Here is a 16,681-nt window from a genome sequence, read left to right on the forward strand (position 1 = left end):
GAATTACAGCCAAGTGAGCAGAAGACAGCATCGCCCTAACGTCTGGGCGGGAGAAATTTGAAATTTAAAATGACCAGCAGTTATAAAAAGAATAAGAGCGCCAGGATGTGGGGGAAGTTAGCAAGACATGGGTGCAGCGGTTGTGCAGATCGTGTGACATAACATCTGCTAGTTTCTAGGAGTTTTAGCTTATGAGCAGTTTCCTCTAGTTTAGTATAAATAGAATGTCCCACAAGGGGCTCAGGGTGTTCACTTTGTACTAAAAATCACTTGTAAGAAAACTTCTCATTCCCAACGCGAGGAAGCAAGAGTTTTTTTAGAGTGCTATGTACGTGAATCACCACATTTATTTCAATGCAACTTCCTTACTTTTCAATTGTTCCCGTTGAACATTTTATCTTAATTTCATTTACTTTTGAGTTATCATTTTACGTTGTCGACACTGATTCTATTACGATAATAGAATTTACCAAAAGCGTGTTCGTTGTATACCTTTGTTGAATGTTATAGCGTTGTCGGTCACGAGTCACCTATAGGCGATAACATTATCTAAACCGTTAGTGTGGAAAAACCCTACGCTTGTTCGACACTTTGTCAGGAGCCGTTCCTCACAAAGTCATTCTGTCGAGTTGGACAAGCCTCACTTGCACTAGCACATGTCCTAGGATCAACTGGTCGATCCTGCCAGTAACCCTTTGTTTTAAAGCCTAGGGAGGACCAGCGGTTGTTTACCAATTTCCACATTAAACAAAATGGCACGCCCAGTGGGACGGTGCTAGAGCAGTTGCGGAAAATTGCATGAAACTTATAAGTGACAAACTATATAATAAGCCACGAAATAGTGTGAAAATGTCAGAAATTAACACAGATGAAGTTCCACGAGGAATTTTATCCACTACGAAGACCAATTAAATTTAAAATAATAATAATATTTAATTTGACATTCAAGAAGGAAATTTCAAATTCTTTAATTTTAAATATTATTTCAAAATTATTAAATTTAACTTGCAAAAAATATTAATAGATTTTCATCATTTTAACAATTATTCAATTTTTTTTATCCAAACAATTTTTTTTGTCTAAATCATTTTTAATTTCTCAAAACATTACTTTTTCTTATTAAAATATCGCATCCAACCACACCAGCTCAAAATTTTGCCATAACAACCAGTTGTGTTTTTACCTAATTACTTACTAAGGTATCTTACATAAGTTCATATGATCTAATTGTATTATGTTTGTACACGTCTTGACATATTTTTTTTAGGAAAATGCTTCTTGTTTATAGCCATTCGATAAAAACACACTAGCACCGTTTTATTTCTCTACCTCCCACGTATTTTATGCCATCTGCTGATTATATACTATCATTGGCTTTCGTCGAAAAAATGAACCGTGTTAAGAAAGAGTTATAAGAGAGATAAAAAAACTTGCATGCACTTTTAGTATTACAGGACAATAACCCGGCGAGATGATATACTATTGGAAGGATATTTATTTTGTTTGATATTTGAATAAATTATACATTATTTCTAGTAGAAAACTAAGTTGTAACGCTTTACATGTATGGCTTTCTACACCTTTGACCTATTATAAAAACGTGGAAACAATAGAAAAATAACTACACAATATTGCTATGTATAGTGAAGTTGAAATATCACCTAGAGTTCATCAATAATGCATGAGAAATGCTGCTTCACGGAAACTAATCTAGCAGCACACTTTCAGCAGCCATGTCCCATTCAAAGTAATCTTTGTAATCCTTCTCAATTAAAGATTTTCTTGCGAGGCAGCTATGCACAGATAAATCTTGCTGATTGAGCATTGAATATGATCTCCCATCTGTGTAGGAAACTGACAAAATTGAACGAATTACACAGGAAAGCCTCCTTTTGCTAAATTAAGCGCGTTTTGTTGCCCTTCCTCTTGTCACAGACTTTAAGTAGAGCTCCTCGTATTGTGCTGCTGAAGAATCCCAGCTAAAGTCTATGTTCATGTCCTTCTGAACAAGTTGTTTCCAGCTCTTGGGATCGTTCCTGAAGAGATTAATAGCACGTACTAAGGCCCCGTTTATTCCCTGTCAAAATTTTGTCATTAGAGTTTACCAAAACAATAAACAGCATACAATAATGTTTATCTGATAGATAATGTTGAAAGGTAAATAAGGAAGATAGGGCCTCCCCTGCTGCAAATAAAATAACCGCTTTAAGTCTCAGAATAATTTTTTTTTTATATAATTAACACTCTTAATGTTTAGTATTAATCATTTTATGCTTTACAGTATAAATTTTACTCCCTAATTTTGTTTTAAAAGGGCCTCATTTCAAATTTCGTTTTATGCCTATAGATTTGTTCAACTGGCTCTGAAGGTAGGTCACATGTAAAGTAAAGCTTTGCATGACTGACTGACTTTACAGCAAGCATGACAATCAGCTACATGATTAAAAAAGGAGTGAATTTGTTAAATTCTAAAAAAAGAGGGACTTAATTGACTCAAAAAAATTAAAAGATCAAAATCATCCATAATCCAAGCTATGATGACTTAAACCTATATACTATTAAGAAAGAAAGTAGAATTAGGACTTCATTCTCACCCTCATTTGTACATTAAATACAGAAAAAACAAATTTAGCATCACATTTATTAGATAATTTAAATTAGTACCATTTTTTCATCCCTCTAAAGGAGGCGTGGCCAAACCTACTCCATTACCTACTTTATCCGAAAAAACAGGACAGCATCTGTGATGTTGGACTATAATGGGGTGATAGTTCACTTTACCTTCTCATCGGCATTCAAAAATGTAAATCCATTTCGAAACTGTGAAGGTATTGTATCATCATCAACATCAAAAACACTGCATAATGAGACAGAATTTAGTTAATCTTCAGAAATAAAAAATACTTTTTCATGATATACTATGCTAACCTGTCATTTAGGCCACCGGTTTTTCTGGCAATAGGTACAGCACCATATCTCATTGATATCATCTGCAGGAAAGAAGTTAGGAAACTGTACAAACTAAAAACAACTGGATTTAGCCCTTCCATTATATCTGTTTTTTATTCATTTTCATATGACCATCTTTGTGCAGTTGGATTCTTTATCACGTCATTTTATTTCATTAAGGTGCAGAAAATGGATTTTCGCGGCACACGTAACTGAATTGAGTTTGACTAAATGAATATCATTTAATAGTGAAGTATCAATATATATATGAGCACTTATAATAAAAAAATATGGTTTTCTAAAAAGTAATTATTTACTAGAAACAGGTATCACATAAAAATGGAACATGGTTTTGCTTTAAGCATTGTATACTATAGTAAGTAACCTTAATCTTTGAAATTCATGAACAACCGTACCTGTGTTAGGCCACAAGGTTCAAAGATTGATGGAATGATGAACATGTCAGATGCAGCATAAATGGTATGGGACAGAGATTCATCATACTTCAATATCAGCCTTATGTGGTCGTGATTCTTGAAGTGGTTGGCAATGCCCTCAAATTCTCTCTAGAAAAAAGAAAACTGATAATCAGTTGACAGAAAAACAGAGAACGAATTGGCATGTCAAAGAAAAATCAATTTCATTAACAGTTTACTTCCAAAACATTTGAAAATAAATAAACAGATCTCAATAATACCCTTTTCTTAGAATTCATTATTTGTCTGTTCTGCTCATGATTTTAATATAGAAAACATTATTATATTTGCTTCCAAATCATTATTATATAATGCCGCATACACCCTCATTTATAATATAGAAATCATTATTTGCTCTTTTGATGTTTTCACTGACTTCATTTTGCTGTTCTGAGCATGATTTTAATATAGAAATCATTATTATATTTTGATTGCTGTATTTGTACCTTAGTTTTCTTTAAAAATATTGTATCCCTTACCTATGCATACAAGTATGGATGGATACGTAAGCTATAATCCAGTTCAGTTATTATGCTTCCATGATTTCCCAGATTTATGTATTATCTTTTGGTTACAATGACAATTAAGATGTTTGAACCTTTAATGACGCAAACAACCAAGTCTCACAACAATACCCCAGTTTTAGTGGCTTAACTAATGATTTTCTTGATTACTATAATTTAATTTGCACTTGGAAATTAGCTTCTAAGTACATGTCACCAAAATACTAAATAGTAGTATCATTATTTTTTCCACAACATGTGATACTGGGTCCTCTGGTTATATAGTTCACTAAAACATAACCTATGTAAAATATAATTTTTTTTCTGAAAGAATTCCACCTATATTCTGTTAGACCTTAAGAATTATTAAAAACCAAAACTGAATGTGGCTGTTAGATTCTGTCAAGTAGCAGTTGCAGGCATAGGAACAGCCATTATAAATGTTATTTGTAACCGTTACAAGAGTCTAAGAGCAGCCATTAGTATTATTAGAGTAACAATTATTATTCTTAGGAGCAGTTACAAAACTTAGGCAGAATAAAAAGGGAAACAAAACCATGTTCTGGTGAGGCTGAAAATTAGAAAGAGGTTATATTTTGGAGAGAGAGACCAAGCTCTAGAATGCTTGGAAGGGAGAGAACCAAGACTCTCGAATTCTTAGAAATTCATTGTAATTACATTATATTTTATTATTTGAAACCAGTTTCTATCATATTCTAAGGTGACTTCCTTCTCCTATACTATTTTAGTCGTCTCCGTTCTAAAATGGAGTAGAATACTCTCAATTTCAGCTATAAGGGAAGAAAATATGACCTGAATATGTGGCACTGGACTTGAACCAAGTAGAACAAATTGACCTCCCAGCTCCAATGTTAGATATATTGCATGTCTGATAAGGTGAACACCTTTTTGTGGAACCAATCTTGTTATACAGCCAACCTATCATAGAAGAGAATAGAAAGATCGAGCCATTAAAGCATCCTCATTTCTAACTTCTAAGAATAAGTCATGAATGATTAATTGCCAAATGAGTAACAAATAATTATAAATTTCAGAGTCAAGACATCACTTCACCATATATATACAAAAGTTGTCTGCCAACCAAGCAGCAAATGAGACCATAAAGCAACATCCAAACATTAATTGAATAGAATATAGGAATTTATAATGTTAGAAAATAGGTAAATTCTTAGAATTTGGGAGTATTGATTATTCATTTTTCAGAGGTAAAGTCCTATTTTGAGATATCAACACTAGTTCTTGTCAACTCTAATATCAACTGGTGGGTGTTTTCACTAACTCTTTAAGAGGTTCTAGATTAAATTATACATGTAAAAATGTTCGTTCATATGACATATACGTTCCAGCTTGAGAGAGTGAATTGGCAGGTACGTTAAAAGTTCAAAGAGGAACTCTAGTAATTAACACCCTCATTTAGACACTATTTTTATCTGTGTTAGATGATATGACACATATCTTGTTATTATCTTACAAGCATATCTCTTAGGTTTAGTTTCTTATCTTAAGAGTACCACAACTGTTATAATGATTTGTTTTCCTATTTTATTAGGATTAAGGGTTTAGTTTAGTATAAACAAGTTCAATGCTTAGTCTTTCGGACATCGTTACAAAGCCATAATCATAATTCAAAGATGTTAAGAGTCCCACATCGGACAATATATGACGATATGACCTGAACATGTCCTTATAAGTGGGGGAAATCCTCACTCTACAAGCCGGTTTTGTAGGTTGAGTTACGCCCAACTACATTTTCTTAACATAGTATCAAGAGTCTCCAGATATTCAATCCTGGACGTAACGAGTGTGTTAAGAGTCTCACATTGGATAATATATGGCCTAAACATGTCCTTATAAGTGGGGGCAATCCTCACTCTACAAGCCAAGCCGGTTTTATAGTGTTGAATTAGACCCAACCATATTTTCTTAAAAGAATTTAATCCTTTCCCGCTTTATCTAAGACCATATAATGTCAATATGGTATAAGGTAGGACCATCCTTCATGACCAGAGTTTCAATGCCGTCACTTTTCCGTTGTCGAGTTTCCTAAAGTTTTGAACTCTGATACTTCTTTCAATTTTGTTGTATGTACACAAACTATAGGCATTATTTCTCTTGTATTGGCTTTTTTATATCTCCTACATTTTGACGTCTCTGGCCTAAATACCTTCTATCAAAGTTGTTTACTCCAACGTGGCATCCCTCACAACACACTTATTTTGGCAACCACCGCCGATATTCACTCCCATTGGAAAAAGTTTCAGGTCAAATTTTAGATTGTGACCACCTCCATATGGTTTGTCTGGAACCAATCTACAGTCTCCCAAAATCTCAAGTCCAATAGGCCAAAAATGTGCATACTCTCTGCTTTTCGGTCACATTTTGGGGGTTAAAAGCAAAATTGACAAAAAAAACTTGAATATTTAATGAAATAAAGTAGTGTCAATTTCAAAACCAAAAAAAAAAAGAGTGAAGAGCAAACTATAACACATTGTATCAAATAAGTTGTCATATGAAATTAGGATATAAAATTACCAATGGCCTCTTAACATCTGTAGAAGAAAGACCAAGATTCTTTCTCAAGGCTTCCTTATTTTCTGATTTCCCTTGAAGATCATTTGCATTGTACTGGACTTCAAGAAATGGATCAGTGGCAGGATTCCATATATCAGTGTCAATACCATTAAGAACACCGATGAACTTTTTAGAGTGGGTAGAGAGAGTTGAATGTAGGCCTTTCCCTCCCTGCATTTTGTACAATAATATCTTTCATGAGACAAACTTTTAAAATTGAAAGGTTATGGAGAATGCTTATACATTAATTCAAACTTAAAAGCACTAATGTGTGATTCTCCATAATTTTTTCCATATGAAGATATACTGTCAAATTCAAAGATCACTAGCAAATTCATTCCGGCCTATTTCAATTTTCACATCAAACCAGATCTCCTAGTACCCTTATATAGCACGTCACAATGTGAAATGCCAAATAGCTAGTACCAAAACATATGCAATAGTCTTTCATTTATTATAAGAATCAAAGACCTTGTCTATTCTACAGAATCAAATACTCAAAAGGCTTAAGCTATTAGGGAAAGCTCGTGATGGTTTTAGATCCATAACAACCCCCTCACTTGAAATTCAATTGACTTGAATCATGGACAAAGCATAACTTGCCGAAAAAAACTGCTGGAATTATAGTTCAATCAAAAAGGTAGAAGTAGCATGGATCAAATTCTTCACCACTTGGTCATAAAGTCTCAAAAGTCAAATATTATGTCAATCGCCAATTCTCCTGAAAGTTTTAGACGAAGGTATCTGAATGGCTATATATCTCTTACAATCCTTTCCTGGAACAATCTAGTCAGCATAGATGCAATTATTGGGAAAGTTGCTATTCAAAGTTAACCTTGTGCTTGTTCGGCCATGTGTGATGCTTACTTTATAATTACATTAATTAAAAAATTTGATATTTTGATAACCAGAAAATACTTAATATGCGCAAGAACAAGAAATGAGCAATACCTCTGCAGTTCTCACTTCTTGACCGTAAGTAGGGGACACTGTTGTTACAATGTTTGAGTATACAACTCCACCCTGGCCATTGGAAGGTAGACTATTATATATAGTTATATTTGCTTATAAATGGCAGAATAGATAATCATCTAATTGGTATACCTTGACAGAATTGACTCTGCCATGTGCTGAGTTGTCCTGCATTCTATCTGGTCTGTTTAGATGCTGGCTATCAAGACCACATGATTCCAACTCTGAAGCTGCTGCAGTCCCTTGATACTCAAAGTTGTGGCATGTAAAGCATATCCTAGCCGAATTTAATCCTTTTGGGACATATACGTCCCAGTATAGAGGAGCCTGGCAAAATAGCACAATAATGTTTAGTCTATAAGTTACTCAAATAGCTAGAGTTTGGTAAGAGCAATTTGATAGGTCATACAATAAATGCTGTCTGCCAATCATGGCAGTGAATGATATCTGGCTTCTTGCCAGCTTGAAGAAGAAACTCAAGTGCTACACGGCTAAAATATGAAAATCTTCTAAAATCATCACGCTCGCCATAGAAGTCTCCTCTCCAAAAGAAATTATCAGGATGATGGGGCTCAATGAAATAAACGGGAAGGCCTGCATAAGCAAAATGAAGTTAGTAAGCAATATAAAGACATTCAACTTAAATGAAAATATTTAACAGATGACCTTCAATAGTGCCAACCCAGATTTTATTTTTGAATAATTGACCATCAAAATATGACTCTATCACCACATCCAAAGCCTGCATGAATAATCAAATCATCAGAAGTAGTTGAAGATACCAAATTCCAACACTCCATCAACACCTTTGATTATTTTCTCAGTAAATAACATACTCTTAAGTCACCAATACGATCATATTGCATACAGTCATATTTGGGAAGTACAATTTCAACAAGGTGCCCTTTCTTTTGCAATGCTTTACTTAGACCACTGACAACGTCCCCCAAGCCACCAACCTGTTATGGAAATAACTCAATCTAAATATTATGTAATGTGAAAAACAGATTAGTTGAAACAGAAGATCATGCACCATCCAAGAAAGGCCAATATGGAAAGTTATAATGAAAGAATTAAACAGGGAGCCTTCTTATCATGTTAAATTTTTTAAAGTTAAGGAATACTCCTATAGGTTCCATTGGGGGGAAAATACTACTAATGACAAAAGAATCCCCTGATCTTAGAGTAAATTCAGTGACATAATCTGTTTGTTTCTTCAAGAAATCTTCCAAATGACCAACCTTCTGGGAAAGTTTTGAGTGGTTGACAAGATACCCTCGAGGATTGTTGCAGTTCAGTCTGACCAAATGATCCATGAACTTACAAACTTCATATGCATCCAAAGGACCTGGCCCTTCTCATCTCTAACCAAACCCCAAAATTCGATCATTAAAAACTCACCTGAGGTCTATTTACAAACCCAATGTGGTTCAAACTTATACAACAGCCTAGCCCACATACACCATGCATATGCACATTGTAAAACTGAGAAATTTTTGTAACATCTAGAATTAATAATTTGAGAATTACTCGAGAACTAATATCTTGGGTTGACAATATAATAAAAGATGTTACTCGTTAACTTCCAAATTGAAAATAAAGCATCACTTCAACGGATTCGAAAATTACAAGGGACATTCTCCCCATGTAGACAAGGAAATACAGGTTTGAGCCTTTTTGATAATCACATGTGGTGTGACTACACTAATTTGGAAACAAAGCCTAGACAAGGAAATACAAGTGACTCACATGTGACATGAGTCTCTTTGTTGGTGCATTTTTCACATCAGTGGTCAGGGACGTTTCCATATTTAATGTAAGCTCTCTAACTCACTCACATACGCAAATTTCTAGTCTAGATTCTTTTAACTTTTTCATTGGTTAATATGACATTAGAAAATAATCATGGAGATATGACATTAATCATTATTACCGCAGTGTTCTAGATTTTTGGGAACTCACAGTCTAATGGTGGCAGGACATATCAAGGATAAAAGGAGGAAAAGGTATACTGAAATAATAAAAGATTTAGTCTTTTAGGTATAAAAGGAGGAAAAGGTATACTGAAATAATAAAACTATATTGATACATGGCATGAATGATATATTGGGTGTTATTACAAAAGACAAAACAAAACACTGATCCATTCATACTGATATTAAACTCTTTATCTTAATAAATAAATAAAAAAACAAATAATGATATACAAGGAAATACAGAAACTAATTTTAAGAGATAATCTAAGATAGAGTCAAAATACAATAAGATTTTTTCACATATTAAACCAAAGTTCCACGGTCATAGAGCTGGGATGTTGCAGTTAGAACAACTTCTATTCTTAATGATATAAAACAGTACAAGTGGCTGCTCTTAACGAGATGCTGCTTATTTCCCAAAAAGATTTCAGAAATTAGCAAGAGGGAGAAAAAATATGTACGAGACTGCTTTAACGGTGTCTGAAAATTTATTTCAATTCAATACAGAACTTGCACCTAGTATTCCCCTTCTTTACATAGTGTACGATGCTCCTGCCACACCTCCTTAACATCATTTCAGTGGGTGTTAATTATTATAGTCAAAGAACAGACAGTAGGTGAGGGGATAAGATAGTGTTGAAAGAATTAAAAACACCAGGGATAGGATAAAATGAGTTTACAACAAATAAAAATAGGGACAAGGATACAGTGAATTTACCTTAGCCACTGGTGCCATCTCTGCTGCAATATGAATCACATGTAATCCTGGACTAAAGATAAAAAGTAAGGGATGCATAAGACAATGGAAGATACATAAAATGCAATATACAATTAAAAATAAATACCTTGTTGCAGATGATAAAAGCCCAAGAAATGCAGATATAGCCTCATCTTCATTCTGTCCTCTGCAAGCCATATATATATCACTAATAGTCTTGTCTTTCTTCCACGCCTTTTCTCTCAAAAGCTTTGCATCATCTACTGTTATCTTCTTTTCAAGTGTCCAACCATCAATTAGAAGCAACAATTGACTCCAGAATTCCCACGGCATATCTTCCACCGGCTCATCCTGCGTCTTTATCTTGCTTTCTTTTTTCAGAATATTCAGTGTGTCTTGAAATTCATTCACTGACTGCTGATACAGCTGAACGTAAGAGTTTATATCTTCATCTGATTTTTGTAGGCTGTTCTCCAACATCTTTATCTTTTGTTGCATTAGTTCATTATATTTTTGCAATTTATCAGATGATAGCTTATAGATCTTAGCTTCTTCGAGAGATGTTTCCAACTTGTCAACCTCCCGTTGAAGATCCTGGTTTTGTTGTAGAACTATAACAGCTTGGTCAGCTTGTTTGGTTGCTTTATCTAGCAGCGTTTGCAAATTTTCAACCTTACTCGATAAATACTTGCATTCTACTCTAAGTGTAGACAATTCAGATACATCTTCCGGAGATTTTGAAAGTTTTGATTCCAGGTCTTTTAGGGCTGATTCCAAATATAAGCGCTCCTTTTCCAATACCACTACACGTTCATCATTGTTCTCGACATCATTGAGTTGTGCTTTAAATGATTCTATGTCATTCTTCAAAGAGGCATTTTCTTCTCTTAATGAATTAAGCTCCTCAGTAAGGGAACGGATCCTATCATTATGACTTAAACTATTTGCAATTGCATCACTCAAAACTCCATTTTGAGGGCCATGCAATTCAGCATCACTTTCTTCAGTACTGCCCTTTTGAGCCAACTCACTACGCAGTTTCTCCATCTGGCCCTCCATGAGTTCCACATGTGTATTTTCCTGGCCAGCAACTTCAGTCCGTGCTTCAGTCTCGGCCAACCTCATCTCTAAGACATTAATTTCCCCTTGTAATGCTTTCTTTTCGGCAAGAATCTTTTGAAGATCTTCAAGTGCACGGACTCTAGCCTGATTTATAAGAAGGATGTCTGGGAGAACATACAATTCTTAATAAAAGGTAACGAGACATTTAAGAAAATGTGTATGGAAAAAGGAAACCCATAAGTATTCCAGAATAATATCTTACTTGTCTCTGCACTTTTTATCATGGTTAACAAATCCTCAAGTTGACCACCAGAAAATTGTTCAACCTGCTCAGCACCATTTACATTCAAGGCCTGTTTCATAATTAAATAATTAGTAGCAACTAAAAGCCAACATTTTAATCTACTAAATTATCTTCAACAACTCAGTTTATCAACGCAACAAAATCAGAACAAAGACGAGAGTGTTCAGAAGTGCATATTTAAACTTATCTTATTACATAAGCACTTATTTAAGTGTTTTGTTGGTAATATAAGGAAAAATATTTAGCTGCGGAAGTGTTTCAAAAAAGACATGAAAGAAACTTATTATGATATGTGATGAGCTGTTTTCATCTTAATTTTATAAGGTCCTTGAAAAAGCTTAAAGAGACTTTGAAAAATAAGATCATACATAAACAATCATAAGATAAGCATCAAGACTATTTGCATTGACTTATTTGAACTTATCTGCTGACATATAGCACTTGTAATATTGTTTGGGAGAACTTATGCTATGGCGGATACACATGGTGGTTTTTGGGCTCTCCACAATGGTAAATATTGGCCGATATTGCGGACTTTTCCGCCATAATGGCGCGACAAAGCGGCCGGTATGGCGGGATTTTGGCTCTCCGCCATGGATAACACTGGCTTATGACATGTTCATAAACTGTTTTCAGCTTAATTGTATAAGCTTCTTAGAATACTTTAAAAAAAACTTTGAAATCAGGTCATACATAAACACTCATACAATAAGCACTTACGGTCTGCTTTGATTGGTTTATTTGAGCTTATCTACTGAACTAAGCACTTGTAAGTTGTAACACTGTTTGGGAAAACTTATTAAATAGCTAATGACATGTTCATAAATTGTTTTCACTTCTCAACTTATTTTCATAAGCTCGCCGAAAACAGTTTATAGATTATACAATTTGACAGTATTTTCTTATGTTATAGAAATAGTTAATTCATAAGCGCTTATATATAAGTTGTTTATCCAAACCGAGCCTTAATCAAACTGTTTTTATCCCATTGAATAGAGATAGCATTTATGATAATAACAGAATAATAAATTGCTAGGTTAATTGAAGGGGATACCGATGGTGTGGAATTAGTATCATGCAGCAGAATTGGACTATTCAAATTGTGCAGAGAATCATCCGTTTTAGAATTAAAAGAAAGCTTGTTGTTAAGATCGGAGTTTTGACGATGATTCGGCTTGAGAGCTCCGTCAATGGAAGGCTGCGATGTAGTTCTCTTGTGATACTGTCTTCTCTGCTGCGAACTGCATAGAACAAACAAAATCGATCACCTAACAATCCACAAAACGAAAAACGAAAATCGAATACAAATTGATGGAGATTATTGATACCTACCTGAGAATACGGTGTGGCATTTTGCAAGAAAGTGGAAACGGAGAACGCGATAAGCGAGTGTTATCAAGGTGGTTACTACAGTTGAAGCCGCTGTTGAGATTCCAGCACACAAAGCATGCTGTTAGCTTGGAAGCCATTTTTTTGTACCAATTGAATTTGAATTGATCGTTGATTGGTTCAATGGAGAAGTATGAGCATGAATGATATACAGAACGGTTTCTATTTCTTCTTGTTCGTTCTTTGCCGCACGCAGACGCAGGGCCGTCTTTGGGTTCAGTGAGGCAAAACCCGTTTCTGTCGCATTCCGCATGAGATATTTTATATTTTATTCTTCCTTGGTTGTGAAAAAAGAATCTAATTTGTATTTATTAGTATTTTATTTTATTTGTGTAAATGAAGTGTGAAGAGAAAAAAAGTTGAATGAATGAACGGTGGTGGGTGCTTAGAGTTTACTTGAGCTGAGAGGAGACTGAAGTGTAGAGGGTAATTAGCCACGTCATTTCTTGCCTTATCTTAGTCTTTTACTACCATACTAATACGGATCTTTACTAACCAATGCTTCAGAGACAGATTCTAAAAAAATATATTTTAATTTTTAATATATTAAATACGTATATTCCAAAAAAATATTATTATTTTAAGGCTTTAAAGAATACCTCTGAAACAATATTTTCTTATTAATATAACCATATCATTAGTCGTTAGTAGGCATATTTTTAGTTTAAAAATTAAAAAAAAAAATTATGTTAGTATTTTCACTTACAAAAACTTGCAAAAAGACTCTGAGACAGAGTAGGCATATTCTAAGGTACAGGTCCAAAAAAAATTCTGTCCTATACAAAAATGCAATAAAACAGACGTGTCAAAAAGATTGGATCTGATTTCCACCCTAACGTGTGTTGAATTGAGAATAATCCTCGTCACTATTGATCTTGTTGATTGGCCAGATCAGATCATATGTGGTTCATTATGTGTACTGGACTGCATTGTGCAAGCTGCAAGATGCAATGCAATGTTTGTCTATATCTAAATTTAAATCACAAGGAAGAACAACTTACCTTTATACGCTTTAGTTACATTTTGTCCTCCTGGTCAGCGTAATTACAAAAATGTTAAACCAATTTGAGTAACTATAATTTCCAAAATGTTCTTTGTCTAATTTATTTTTAAATTATTATTATTATTTTTCACCTAATGTTCTAACCTCAATTCAAATCTAAAATATAAATAATATTAATAAAATTGGTTAGATTGTTCGTTAGATTGATGAGTTTGTTAGTGTTTGTAAGCTCAACACATATACACCATCCTCCGGTCACTATTATTATAAGTAAAATTGGATTTTTTGGTACATTTGACATACATTGACAGTTAAATGTATCAAAAAAATCAATTTTATTTATAATAGTAACCAGAGGGTGTATATAAATAATTATCATTAGTTCATGAATATAATAAAGTAAGGTGTAACACGATTATAAATTAATGTCATTGTTGTACGTGTATAGTTCTAATAATGTCAAAATGTGAAAAATTGATAAAATTTATGTTTGGATATTGTAAGGTGAATGAAGCATAATGGAAATAAGCGAAGTAGAATGAAGCGGAGCAAAACGAAGATTTCATTCAATTATTTGGATATTTTAGGATGAGACAAGGCAAATTATTTATATATCCCAATCAAAGGGGGAAATATAGTGGTAATTAATAGAATTGAATGCAATTTGTTTCACATTAGCCAAAGGACCCAATAAGATCGGCCAAATTCGAAAGCCCAACCCAAAGCTTCATTTGCTCAATATTAATGAAAAAGTAGATCCTTACTAAGGGGAGCACACTAGAGTCAGGCATTAAGAGAAATGGAGTAAAGCACTCCGACAATAATCTCGTCAACTTTAGAAGACAAGTAAACTCCTCAAAGCAAGATGAGAATAAGAAAGGAAAGTCCAAAGTTCATATTTTAATTGTGGAAAAGTCGATCATTATAAACCGGATTGTCCATTACCTAAGAAGGATAAAGGAAATGGTCAATACAAGAAATCTAGCAAGCCTAGAAGAGCATCCATAGCTTGGGAAAGTGATAGTGAATCCTCAAGTGAAGGTAGCTCAAATGAAAGTGATGAAGTGACAATTTTTTGCCTCATGACCCATCAGCATAAGAAGAAAAATGTTGAATGTCTTAGCTCCATGGAAAGAATGTGGTTTCTTGATAGTGGTTGCTCAAGGCATATGACAGGTGACGTTTCCTTATTCATTGATTTCACGGCAAAAAAGAATGGTTTTGTAACCTACAGAGACAACAATAAGGGTGCAATACTTGGTAAAAGTAGTGTATTAATCCATTTTCTACTATTATCTCTAACTAATACTTGTTGAAGGTCTTAAATATAATCTGCTTAACATTAGTCAACTATGAGACAAAGGCTATAAAATAACTTTTACAAATATTTGTTACATAATTGAACACATTGAAAAGAAATATTATTTGTTTAAGGACTTGAGGATTAACAACATCTATATGCTTAACTTGAATGATGTATCATTAACAAGTACTAAGTGTTTAATAACCATAAGTGAAAACTCTTGGTTATATCATAGATGCTTAGCACATGTTAACTTTGATATACTCAATAAAGTGGTTTCAAAAGATCTAGTTATCATTCTACTGAAAGTTAACTTTTCAAAATATCACCTATGCGATGCATGCTAAATGGGAAAGCAAACAAAGGTCTCTTTTAAATCCAAAAATATTGTTTCAACTTCTAGACCTATTGAGCTTCTACATATGGATCTTTTTTGTTCTTCTAGCACAAAAAACTTAGGTGGTAATTACTATGGTTTTGTTATAGTAGACGATTATTCTAGATTTTTTGGAATATCTTTTTGTGTAGTAAAGATGAAACTTTTTCAGCTTTCACATCTTTTGCAAAGTTATCCCAAAATAAACTAAGTTCAAACATAGTTTCTATTCGAAGTGATCATGAAGGTGAATTTGAAAACCAACTCTTTGAGGATTGTTGTGATAAACATGGCATTGTACATAATTTTTCCGCTCCAAGAAATCCGCAATAAAATGTTGTTATAGAGTGCAAAAACAGAATTTTAGAGGAGTAAATAAGAACTATGATCAATGAGAGTAGTCTACCAAAATATTTTTGGGCTAATGTTATTAGTACGACGTGTTATGTTTTAAATAGGATATTTATTTTTCCTATTTTGAACAAAACACCTTATGAACATTTAAAAGGTAGAAATCTGAATTTCTCACATCTTCATGTTTTCGGATGCAAATGTTTTGTCTTAAATAACGGTAAGGATAACCTTGGAAAGTTTGATGCAAAAAGCTGACAAAGGTGTCTTTCTTGGATACTTTCAGTCCAACAAAGCTTATAGAGTGTACAATAAGAGATTACTTATTGTTCAAGAGTTTGTGCATGTCACTTTTGATGAATCTTATCCTAGAAATATTGGGAAAGATATTTCTTTTCATGATACATGTGTATCTTTAGAAGACATACTCAAAGACACTGAAAAAGGAATTGACCATCCTGAAGCGGTGAAACCTGAGGAGGAGAAAAATGACAATTCTGAAAAGGAGAAGGATGAAAGTCCAACTAAAATGGATAATCTTCCTTTGGCTTGGAGGTCTTCCAAGGACCATCCAATTGACAACATTCTTGGAGACACCACCAAAGGTGTGACAACATGCTCTAAGCTAAGTAATTTTTGTTATCACTTTGCATTTGTTTCACAAGTTAAACCTAAAAACACAAAAGGAGCATTGGTTGATGAGCATT

At 33.8% G+C, this 16,681-nt stretch overlaps 1 protein-coding gene across 1 annotated transcript; it reads right to left on the reverse strand.

The window, feature by feature from the left end:
- Positions 1-1,472: 1,472 nt before the first annotated feature.
- Positions 1,473-13,268, reverse strand: LOC127106371 (probable starch synthase 4, chloroplastic/amyloplastic). Its single transcript, XM_051043678.1, has 16 exons — positions 12,885-13,268; positions 12,607-12,793; positions 11,511-11,601; positions 10,314-11,412; positions 10,187-10,238; positions 8,329-8,451; positions 8,159-8,234; positions 7,902-8,086; positions 7,625-7,819; positions 7,472-7,543; positions 6,482-6,691; positions 4,742-4,867; positions 3,366-3,515; positions 2,929-2,990; positions 2,782-2,857; positions 1,473-2,077 (listed from the first exon to the last, which is right to left on the reverse strand). The coding sequence occupies exons 1-16, from the start codon at positions 13,019-13,021 to the stop codon at positions 1,901-1,903; spliced, it is 3,018 nt and encodes a 1,005-aa protein (XP_050899635.1). The 5' UTR covers positions 13,022-13,268; the 3' UTR covers positions 1,473-1,900.
- Positions 13,269-16,681: the final 3,413 nt, after the last annotated feature.

The sequence above is a fragment of the Lathyrus oleraceus genome, chromosome 7, assembly GCF_024323335.1.
Source record: "Lathyrus oleraceus cultivar Zhongwan6 chromosome 7, CAAS_Psat_ZW6_1.0, whole genome shotgun sequence".
Classification (NCBI taxonomy): Eukaryota; Viridiplantae; Streptophyta; class Magnoliopsida; order Fabales; family Fabaceae; genus Lathyrus; species Lathyrus oleraceus.

Bases quoted from the DNA above. Each gene is read 5' to 3' on its own strand.
- LOC127106371 (XM_051043678.1), bottom strand. From the start codon at position 13,021: ATGGCTTCCAAGCTAACAGCATGCTTTGTGTGCTGGAATCTCAACAGC. The intron at 3,516-4,741 runs GTCATATTTTCT...TCTTTTTTCTAG, and splicing joins GTCCAGTGCCACATATTCAG to AGAGAATTTGAGGGCATTGC. The intron at 2,078-2,781 runs GTAAAGTGAACT...AAATTTTGACAG, and splicing joins TTTTGAATGCCGATGAGAAG to GGAATAAACGGGGCCTTAGT.